This window comes from Tamandua tetradactyla, chromosome 1, assembly GCF_023851605.1.
Source record: "Tamandua tetradactyla isolate mTamTet1 chromosome 1, mTamTet1.pri, whole genome shotgun sequence".
Lineage (NCBI taxonomy): Eukaryota > Metazoa > Chordata > Mammalia > Pilosa > Myrmecophagidae > Tamandua > Tamandua tetradactyla.
The window spans coordinates 227,103,733-227,115,300 of record NC_135327.1 but is presented as its reverse complement, the minus strand read 5'-3'; the positions used below and the strand labels follow the sequence as shown (position 1 = coordinate 227,115,300).

Sequence of the window (11,568 nt, the reverse complement as noted above, 5' to 3'; positions counted from 1 at the left end):
CCGAGCGCATCCGCCGGCGCCCCACGTGACTGGCCGCGCGGCCTGAGGTAAACAAGCGCGCCGGCCCGCCCCCGGCTCCCCTCCCCGCGGCCGACGCAGCGGCGCGCGCGGCCTCCCCGCACCTGAGAGGCCCGAGAGGGCGGGCGCGGCGCCCGGGTCCGCGGCCGAGGCTCCCCCCGCCTTGGCGCAGCGGGCACTTGGCGGCCGCGCTCTTCGGCAGTGACGCGCGGGCTTGGGTCATCTCTATTCCGGGAGCGCCGGGCTGCGGGCCGGAGGGTGTGTCCGCGCCCCGCGCTATAAGGGCGGCGGCGGCGCCATGCAGCTCTACAGCAGCGTCTGCGCGCACTTCCCGGCCGGGGCCCCGCGGCCCGCCGCCCCCGCCGCCGCCTTCAAGGTCCCGCTGCCACCGCCGGCCAGTGGCGCGCCCCAGCCGGAGCCCGAGCCCCGGGAGCAACCGCCCGCCGCGCCCCGAGAGCCCGCCGCCGCCGCCGCTGCCGCGATGCCCGCCTTCGCCGCCTGCTTCGAGGGCGCCCCCGCGCCCGCCCCGGCTCCCGGCGCCCCCCTCCGCCCGCCGCCCCAGGCGGCCGTGCGGGCCCTGGGCGCCGAAGCGCTCCTGCTGCGCGGGCCCGCGCCTCCCGGCCCGCCGCGCCGTGCCGCACCCGCCCCGGCCTGGCTGCTGGACGGGCTGCTGCGGCCCGACGGCCCAGCTCGTCCGCCGCCCGCCGCCGACCTCCGCCTGCGCGAGCACCGCCAGGCCCTGGCCGCCGCCCAGCGCCGGGGGCCCACCGGCAGCCCTGAGCCCGGCCCCGGCCCATGGGGTGAGGCGCGCCCGGTCGAGAGCGGCGCCCGCGGGCGGGAAAGGGGCGCGGACCGCGGAGTCGCCCCCGGCACGGTGGAGGCGCGCCCGGCCCCCCACCCTGAGCCCGCGGCCCGCCCGGACGCGCCCCCCGCGACCGGCGGCCCCGCTGCCCGGGGCGGCGCGGCCGAGGCGGGGGTTGTCCCCAGGGCGGACCCCAGGGACGAGAAGCTGGCCCTGTACCTGGCCGAGGTGGAGAAACAGGACAAGTACCTGCGGCAGAGGAACAAGTACCGCTTTCACATCATCCCCGACGGCAACTGCCTGTACCGCGCCGTCAGCAAGGCCGTGTCGGGGGACCAGAGCCTGCACCGCGAGCTGCGGGAGCAGACGGTGCACCACATCGCCGACCACCTCGACCACTTCGGGCCGCTGATCGAGGGCGACGTGGGCGAGTTCATCGTCGCCGCCGCCCAGGACGGGGCGTGGGCCGGGTACCCCGAACTGCTGGCCATGGGGCAGATGTTGAACGTGAACATCCATCTCACGACGGGAGGGAAGCCGGAGAGCCCCACGGTGGCCACCATGACGCACTACCTGGGCCCGGAAGATGCCCGAAGACCCAGCATTTGGCTCAGCTGGCTCAGCAACGGACACTACGATGCGGTGTTCGACCAGTCCTTTCCCAATCCCGAGTATGACAGTTGGTGCAAACAGACTCAGGTGCAAAGGAAACGCGACGAAGAACTGGCCAAGTCCATGGCCATATCCCTGTCCAAAATGTACATTGAACAGAACGCCTGCTCCTGAGACGTCTGGAAACCGACACCCTGGGAAAACTGCACCCTTAACTTGTGTTTGGAGAATCACATGAACTCTAAATCAGGGTAATAGCACTTTTCAACCTCCTAGTAGAGTTACTATAGGTGTAATGCCTTAATCATGTTTTTTGAATGTGTTTTCCCCAGAGCTGAAGGTTGCTGAGCACCTGAACGATGTTTCACGACAGCTTTGGGTGATCCTTCTGCTGTTTGTCATTTGCTGTATAAAGTTATCGCCACTTAATTTGCAAGCTCATTTCGCTCGGTGTAAATGTGTTCATTCCTGGTCATCTGTTTTCTATAAAAATGTATTTTTGCACAATGTTTTTAAAAATCGTGGACCTTCCTTCATGATGAGTTCCATTTTGGCCGACAGCTTCCAGGCATAAATCCAGAGAAGTGCTTTATAAATTTGAACTAGTTTATCATTTAGAACAGAGATTGTGATTTAATAGTTATTTTGTGGGGTTGGAATTTGAGTTTTACAATTCTTAATTATCTCACGTGGATGTATTGATGTATTCACAGATGATGGGCCCATTCCGTTTGGATTCAACAAACAAATTTGTTGTTTGGGGAGTTTTTATTTTTCTAGAAAAGGTCAGTCCTTTACTTCAAAGCTAAATTCTTAAGTGAAGGTTGTGGGAGAATTTTGTTTTTGTTTTTATTTTTTATTCTTTAAGGGGTAGTACCAGCTCTTACTTGACTGAAAGTCTAATTTTTGCTGACAGCAGAGTGGCAATCTGTGTTCTGGTTGATGTGTGGAGTGGGTTGTCTGGTGCTCTCATTTGTTTTTATTTCTGTCACTTTATTATAAAATGATTTTAACATGGCACAGAACTTTGTGGCAGTCTCCTGCTTTATGTATCTTCTTGGATTCACTAAGATTTAAAAACTAACAGCATAAATGCCTCCATCCAGCTTTGGCAGTTATTTTACAGCAGGAGAAAACTGTCTGACTATTCTAGTCCTTATAAATTCTCTTGAAAGGCAAAATAGAATTGCCTTGTATTATGTAAAAATGTCTGTAAACAGAGCTTGTATGGTTTGCTGGGTCAAACAATGTTCCCAACCTAAAATCTATCTCATTTCCACTTTAGCTACTTTTAGTCATATTTATTAAGTAATGCAGTTTGTACTTTTTTAATTTGTAACATTTTGTGAATTTTGTACAATACTGTATTTGTACACTAGGGCGATTCTCAGTTGATGGAATGAATGAATAAAATGAATAGTTTTACAACGTCTGCTTGGATAAAGTGGTTTTTAAATTAGAAAATGACTTCTTACATCTTCACTGTTTTTTTTCATATGCAAAAATGGCACAGAGGTTTCCTAAGGTCTCCCATGACCAGGATGGGATAATAATTATTATATCCTAAGTATAGTCTGTCAATGAAACATAATTTAAAGGGGAATAACTCAAGAAATCGCTCTCATTATTTCTAATTATAATTCCTGTAGATGTGCCGGCATCTATTGGTAGTGAGCAGGAAGTATTGTTTTAACCAGCACAGTGTCTAAATAAATGTCATAGTTTTGGGTTCCACACACACTCAGCACAGATTTTAGTACTCCAAAGAGTCATCCAAAGCAGCGTCCTAAATTTTATCCAGTCTGGCTTCTTGGGACCTTAATTTTAAGGTGTGGTATCAGATGTTAGTTGAAAAATACACAATACTGGGTGTGCCACTTGGTGTTGCAGAATAAAAACAGTGGGTTTGGATTTTTCACTTTTCGGTTGGTTGTTTGAACATCATTGCTATGGACACAACTGAGCTGTTTGTTGCTTAACTGCATTTTTGAACAAATGCCATTGGTTGTCCAGGAAAGAGACTTGGTCAAACGTTTAAATGCTAGCTAGGCGTGGATCTTGGGTTTTTAAGCTAAGATTCTTTGCTTCTTATCTTTGCTAATTCACGTTCTTTAGGAAGAAAGAATTTTTAATTACCTGACTATTGAATATGGTTCCATGTCTTTACTCCACTCTAGGGGAAGGGCTTAAAATTACACAATAAATGAAAGGATAGATTAAGCTCGTTTACCCTTGTGTTGCTGTTTCATTTTCAAGTGAGGATCCTGAGTCCTTGGTTTAGATTCCTTCTGAGAAATTCCTTGTAAGACTACCAGTGGAAAGATTTAAACTCATGTGACATTATTCACTTGTCCGCGACTTCTCGCTCAGCGTCAAGCCCCCGGCCGGCGGGTGAGACAATGAGGAGAGACAGAGAGACGCAGACAAATCCGCGCTGGTGAGAAACACAGGTCCAAGACACGTAGCAGTTGTAAGCACAGACCTTTACTGGAGTTAAGCTTGCATTCTCTGTTACAGGTTCCGCGCGGGCGAAATTTCCCGCGGGGGGACAACCTCTATGCGGCCGTCAGGCACGGCTCCCTGTGGGTCGTCTCCACCCACCCCGTCCGGGTAACCTCTTATATACTGTGCCCAAACCCAATAGGTTAGTGCCACGTATACAGAGGTGATTGGAAGATAGGGTTGGTGGGCGTGTGCGTCATTTGCGGAAGCAGGATGTGAGCGCCATCTTGGCTCACTCGATGGGCGGGGGGAACTCTAGAGCAGGCTGCAGCGTGTCCACTAGGCCAAACCCGGAAAGCGGCTCTCTACATCTCCCCCTTTTTGTTTTTATAAGAGGCATGGTCCGTAGACCGTATTCTTGTACCCAGTGTCTCTATTGATGATGGTGCTCCCGTGGGCCTGAGTGGCTCACAACATAGTTTGGTGCTTTGGGGAGTCTGGACTAGGCTCGCGTCATCACACGACGGAGCCTCTGGCACCGACCAGAATGCTCACCTCATATAGAGACCGGAGAGTCCGTGAACTGGATACCACGTGACTCCTCCCTGCAGTGCTTCGCCTCGCAACTGGGTCAAGCGGGGATTATGAGAGCGACAGCCAGGGCATAGGAAACGCTGCGGAGGCCTCGGTGCAATGGCTAGAGCCAAGCCCAGTCTGGCCAGGACTGCGGCCGCAGCTCCACCGTCGAGGCGGCTAGGCGCGCAAAATTAACAGCCTCTGGTGCCTAGCTAAACACGGGTAGTGGCCAGGGAGCCTGCAACAAACCTTGCTGACAAGAGCTTTGCCCCAGGTGATTCAGACGGGCTATCTATCGAGGAGGGACGCACACCCACATTTGACTGGGAAGACATAGCTAACATGGTAGAAACACGTAGTTGCTGCTGTGTCTGGAACAAGCGTTCTAACAAACATTTAACAGTGACTAAGCCCACTAATAGTCCCACTGCCACGAGAATCCAAGTAGTCAAATTGGGCCAAGAGAACCATGAGGTGACTCGGTTCCACAGACTTTGTACAGTCTCGCCCAGTTTGGAAAGGTCGAAGGCAACGGGGGTTATTAAAACTGGTCCCCCTTCTAAACAATCGAAGGGTGACCGGCGCTTTCGTTGCTATCTCGTCAGTCGCCGCCGTCATCAGCAGAGTTGGAGGCCTGATCTGATGGTTCAGGTTGAAGGCTTGTTGGTTTTTTAGGCAACAGCTCCGTGGCCTCCTCAGGCGATGTCACGGTTCTCACCAGTCTTTCCGGAACCCACACTGGCTGGCGTCCTGGCTCCTGGGGAAAAACACAAACAGAGCCTCTGGCCCAGCTGAGCACTGGGTCAGGGCCTTGCCATTGTCCTGACAGGACATCCTTCCAACGGACTAGACCTCTATGTGGAGGACTCGGAGTGGTGTGCTGTAGGGCAGGTGTCATTCCTTGTGCATTTTCATTTAAAAAATTATATGTAAATAAGGCTACAGACAGTTGAGCCTTCGGGGACAGGCCGTGGCCTATTCCCCCTTTCTGTTTTTTGAGCAAGTCTTTAAGAGACCTGTGTGCTCTTTCAATGATTCCTTGCCCTTGAGGGTTGTAAGGGATACCATGTTTTAATTGCACTTCCATATTTGCACAAAATCTTTGGAAGGCTTTGCTGGTGTAAGCAGGTCCGTTATCTGTTTTTAATATTTTCGGCTTACCCCACGCTGCCCAAGCGGCAAGGCAGTGTGCAATGACTTGGTGGACTTTTTCTCCTGTCTCAGCAGAGGCAAATAATATCTGAGACCATGTGTCTACTGACACATGCAGGTATTTAATTTTACCATAGACTCCATGCAATTATTAATGGCTCTTAAATCATGTAACAATCTCCATCTGCCTGATTTTTTCTTTATGACAAAAATAGGGGTGTTCCAAGGTGATGTAGAGGGAATGATGTGGCCCTTTTTTAACTGATCTGACACTAGAGTGTGTAATGCTGAGAGTTTTTCCTGTGATAATGGCCACTGAGGCACCCACACCGGGGTACTGGTCTTCCATTTTAGTTTTATAGGTGTGGGTGGGAATCTCCCCTCAGTGGCCCCTAGGAAAAACCCAGGCCTCGTCTGTCAGAATTGGAGACAGCTTGTATAGGCCTTGCGTGCCCGTGCAATGAGGCTCCTAAGCCTTTGCCGGGGACATATCCCATTCCTTTTAACAAGCGCTTAGAAGTTGGAGAGCAGCCACTGTAATTACCTGATTCAGCCACCAGAGGGAGCCCGTGGTGAGGGTTTTTGGCGAGATCACCAAAACCATTCACCGGAAGCCGCCGCGCCCCTGCAGCAGGCGCTGGCGGGGCGGAAGGCTGCGTGGGTGAGACAGGGGGCCTCCCCCAATCGATCAGCGGAGGCGCGTCTGCACCCTCGGTCTCATCACCATCTGACTCTGAGTCAGAGGTGTCTGAACTATCGCTTGACTCTGGCGGCTTGCCTTTACGGGAGCCGTCCGCAGATGAAACTGACTGAGTTTCTTGGAGCGCGTGCCGTGCCTGCAGCAGGGCGGAAGACGGACTGAGGCCTGAAGTAGACTCTGCCTCAGGGCAAGCACGGACGGTTTCCCAGATAGGGACCAGGATCGGGTCCATACAAAGGCCCGTCCGGCGCGCCCGTTCTATGTCATTACCAAGTTTTAACCAAGAAGGCAGACTAAGGCTCCCGGAGTGGGCGAACCAAGGTGCAAAAGCAGCAACATCGTCTAAGAACCGCAGGAGGGAACTCTTCCTAACCGAGATACCCCACTGCTTCAAAAGGGTCTTTAAAGGAGCTAACAAAGGTGAACTTCCTGACTGCCCCATGCTTGCAGTCGGCACTGTACTTTAATCAATCGGGGAGCTCTCCCGATTCACTGGGGCTACCTGAACGCCCACAGCCCTTAACTCTCACGTAATAAGAAGCACTCACCTTCCCACGGTGATCAGGCGTGGAAAGTCCGCTGCGAACTCAAGAAGCACGTCCTCACCAGCTCGGGGAAAGGCAGCAGAAGGTTCCCCGTACGGGCCACCACTTGTCCGCAGCCGTCTCGTTCGGCTTCTGATCCCCGGCCGGCGAAGGGAACAGGAGGGGAGAAAGAGACAGGCGCAGGCAAATCCGCGCTGGTGAGAAACACAGGTCCAAGACACGTAGCAGTTGTAAGCACAGACCTTTACTGGAGTTAAGCTTGCATTCTCTGTTACAGGTTCCGCGCGGGCGAAATTTCCCGCGGGGGGACAACCTCTATGCGGCCGTCAGGCACGGCTCCCTGTGGGTCGTCTCCACCCACCCCGTCCGGGTAACCTCTTATATACTGTGCCCAAACCCAATAGGTTAGTGCCACGTATACAGAGGTGATTGGAAGATAGGGTTGGTGGGCGTGTGCGTCATTTGCGGAAGCAGGATGTGAGCGCCATCTTGGCTCACTCGATGGGCGGGGGGAACTCTAGAGCAGGCCGCAGCGTGTCCACTAGGCCAAACCCGGAAAGCGGCTCTCTACATTCACTAAAATTAAATGGTCCTAAAATCTTATTACAGAGCAGCATATTTTTTAGTTGTCTGGTCTAGAGGGTCTGTTTATGCCTTTACCATTCTCTCTGTGGCTTAGTTTTTGAAGAGGAAATACAGGCTTTGTTGTTCTGTAAGTTCAATATTTATTCTCTATTGCTACCCCAGTTCTGTTAGCAGTTACCAGGCCTGGATCACTGAAGATGAGCCTTGAAGAGGTGGAATTGTGGTTAACTCTTACTTACCTTTTTTATGACTATTATTAGATTGTGGGTTTACAGAATAACCATGCATAAATTCAGGGTTCTCATCTACCACCTTATCAGTAAAACCGTGCACTGGTAGGTACGTGTGTGACAATTGATGAAAGCACATTTTTACAGTTGTACCATTAACTGTACATAGTCCATGTTTAACTTAACATTCAGTGTTTAGCACAGTTTTACTATGCAATTCATCCCTTCAGTTATACTTGAGCTAAAAGGCACCAAACTGAAGGGAACAGTTGGCACTGTGAGCTAACATTTCTTTAGTTTACTCCCTTCCCCATAAAATATGGGGCAGAGGGAGTAAAAGATAAAGTCTGCAAGTAAACCCCCCTGTGGTGCTTTCAGGTAGATGAGTATGGAAAGCATATTCACTTGAAATTTTTATTCAAGTGGCTACATAGATAAAAATTTTGATACCAATAACTGTTAGTTGTGCCCCCATAAAATTGTGCTCAAGACCTAACCCTGGTCCTCTGGGGCGAACTCGCTTGTATAGAGGACCTCTGAGGACATTGAGGTGAAGCCAAAGGGAATCAGGGTGGGCCCTCATCCATATTCAAGTTGCATCATTAAGAATTTGTCCTCCAAAAGGAGGGCTGGCCTTTGTCCTGGCTCCTTGCAAGGCTACCTCTAAATTCATTGTTAGGATTTCTCCTGGTGGGAGTTTCTTTGGTTATTCATGGTGGGTCCCAGACCACACCTTGTCGTTTCTATGCTAAAGAGATGGTAGGGTGGGGCTGGCCACAACTGCAGCTTTGGGTGGGGGCAGTCACCCCAGAAAGACCTATCCGGTAATCATGTAGTTGGGGGTGGGGTGGGGGGTGGGGCTTTGAGCAGCCCCCTGTCAGCCCACCTCCCTGGTGTCTGGGACCCCATGATTCCATCATCCATTTCCCTGTGATGTCCCCATAAATGCTCTTGAAGCACTTGACGCTGCCATGAGCTTCCATGGCTGATGGGACACATCCCTGTGCCGGGAGGGTGACATGTTCTGACTCCACATGGAGAGGACAAGAGCTTGTGCTTGGGATCCCATCCCCACCCGAGCCTCGCCCTGTATGTCTTTTCTTTGGGTTTCCTTTGTTGTTATTTTTAATTTTTTTTAGAGCAGTTGTAGGTTTACAGAAGAATCATGCAGAAGGGACAGAGTCCCATCACTGCTCCTCACCACACACCCAAAGGCACACGGGTCTCAGCTTCTCCCTTGCATTTGGCATTAGTGTGGCACATTTGTTTCAATTGATGAACTAATATTATTATACTTATATATTTTAACTGAAGCCCACCGTTTACATCATTGTGCTATACAGTTTGTTTTATTAATGTTTTTTTTTTTTTATTGTGGTGGCATGCACAACATAAAATTTCTCATTTTATGCTAGTAATCAATGAAAGGGAGGGGTAAGGGGTATGGTATGTATAAATTTTTTTCTGTTTTCATTTTATTTCTTTTGCTGAATAGATGCAAATGTTCCAAGAAATGATCATGAAGATGAATATGCAACTATGTGATGGTATTGTGAATTACTGATTATATATGTAGAACAGAATGATCAAAAAAAGAATGTTTGCATCTGTTTGGTGTTTTTTTTTTTTTTAAGAAAATGGTTTTATTCCTAACTTTTAGCTCCCATACAGTTTACAAATACACTTTTATTCAGATAATACAACTCTGCAACTAGCAAAGCAGTTGAACTAATACCCATAAATACAGGTGGGGAGACAATTAACATCCACTAACGTGTCTTGACATAAACTGTTCTTTTAATGTCATTTATCTTTTAAAAACTGTTTGGTGTTTTTTGGTATTTAAAAAAAATTTTTTTTAAATTTTCTCCTTTTAACCACTTTCAAGTATACAATTCAGTGCTGTTAATTACATTCTAGGTTTCTTAATTTGTACTCTTTTACTATAATAACACGACGACGTTAAATATAGTGCTTTTAGGGAGTTCTGAGTCCTTCTAGTGAGTTACCAACCCTGAGGGGGTGGTGGGAATCCCCGAATTTGCACCCAGTTGGTCAGAAAGGGGGTGGCCTGGCGCCAAGGGGATGCCCTTCGCCCATGGGCTGGGAGGTTAGGGCCAGAAAGCGGCTCCTGCGACAGGTATACGTCACCTCAAGATTGACGGAAGCTGCAGCCTGCTGCCCCCAGACAAGCCAGTGACCCGGCTCCATGCCACCCCAGGGGCGCCAGCCCGACCCTCGCCACCCACGAAACTGCCAGAAGTGGGTGAAAGGTGCTGCCTTTCGGGCTACTTAGCAAAGGCTCCTGATGGGCTGTCACTCGCCTTTAGGAAGGCCTGGACTGGGGGCACCTGCTGGGAATCCTGGTCCTGTGGGCCATGGGTCAGTATTTCCGGGGTTCCAAAGATAGATGGGGCTGGGGGTGCCATGGCTTCTCGGGTGCAACATCGCCAGGGTCATCAGGGCCCCCACCATGGAGGAGCAAGGCCCCAGGCTGGAGCCCCCGCAGAGGCAGCCCGAGGGGCCTGCAGCAGCTGCTGTGGCCACTTCTCCAGGGGCCCAGGCAGGCCCCAGCAACCGGCACCAACCCTGTGGCAGGTTGGCTGATGTCATGCGTGAACTCTGGCGCTCCCTTTGCAAGTCATGGAAAGCTAACTTGAATTAAACGTGGGAAAAAAAGATTAATTGATGAAAGGGATGTGGGTAGGTGGCTGGGCCTTAAGAAGGGCCAGTGCTGGAAAATGAAAATCCCTCAGGAATCTCCCTCTATTGGTGTCTGGGTCTCAGCACATTTCGTTCGTGCTTCTCTCTCTCTGCAAACCAGTGACTTTTCTGTTTCCCCAGGACTCTTGTGAAAGAGATGACACTGGTGGCGACCTGCACTGTACAGCGTTGCCGGACTTCTCAGAGAGAATCTGCTTAGTCAGCCTCTGCCTGCTGCGTCCTCACATCGCCAGGGGGAATGTAGGACAAATAAGACTTCCCTGTTGGGGGCCAGCACAGAAACTATCCAGAGAAAAGAGTGGCAGGAGCAAGGAGCCCAACAAGCGTTTGGCCAATTTAAAAGATGAAGAAACTAACCAAGGTTCAGGGAGAGTGAGGAACCTATTTGGCCAAGGTCACTGATAATTTGTGCAAGGTCACACCTTTCTATCCAGATCCCTCACGTTTGTTTCAAACAGAACTGTCCCAGGGTAACATACAGGAAAATGTCTGAAATACTTGCATTGTCTGCAGATAGCAGGTGTTGCTTCTTCAGTGAAGGAAAAAAAATGCAAAATTATATTTTGAACCAAGGTCTATCAAGAAAAATCACTCCTGGGTGGGCCACGGTGGCTCAGCAGGGAGATTTCTCGCCTGCCATGCTGGAAACCTGGGTTTGATTCCTGGTGCCTGCCCATGCAAAAAAAGAAAATAAAGAAAAATCAGTCCTGTGTCTTCAAGTCTACCATTTTAACACGTCAAACCTGAACTCTCCTCCCTGACCTGTAAAACCTCACCCACCCTATCCCACCCTCACCCTAAAGCCTGGCAAGAACTAGCCCTCCAGTCCACCGTGGGTTGCGGCCTTTTGTGGTCTGTGTGGGCAGCACACGCATTGCCCCTCTCCCGCTCGTGGGTCCCGAGAGGTGCCTTCCCCCAGCCCAAGGCCTGTGCTCAGCCTGGCCTCCTCCACGAAGCCTGGTTGACAACACTTCCTGATTTCTCTTTCCTGAACTTCAAGGGCAATTTAATTATCAACTACAACAAAAACAAATACGCATATGTTATTATAATTTTCTCTAGTATTATATGCTCCCAAAGAGACTATTAATTTCTTGAGGGAGGATGATATCTTAATTTGCATCCCCAGGAGTGCTTGGAAACCCTTCTCAGTTACCCAAATACAAGGTGGGGGGTTGGGGG

General features: G+C 50.7%; 1 protein-coding gene across 1 annotated transcript; it reads left to right on the top strand.

Moving 5' to 3' along the window:
• Positions 1–203: 203 nt before the first annotated feature.
• Positions 204–2,864, top strand: OTUD1 (OTU deubiquitinase 1). Its single transcript, XM_077153934.1, has one exon. It carries the CDS (start codon positions 317–319, stop codon positions 1,604–1,606), a length of 1,290 nt encoding a protein of 429 aa, XP_077010049.1. The 5' UTR covers positions 204–316; the 3' UTR covers positions 1,607–2,864.
• The last annotated feature ends 8,704 nt before the right edge of the window (positions 2,865–11,568 follow it).

Bases quoted from the DNA above. Each gene is read 5' to 3' on its own strand.
- OTUD1 (XM_077153934.1), top strand. From the start codon at position 317: ATGCAGCTCTACAGCAGCGTCTGCGCGCACTTCCCGGCCGGGGCCCCG.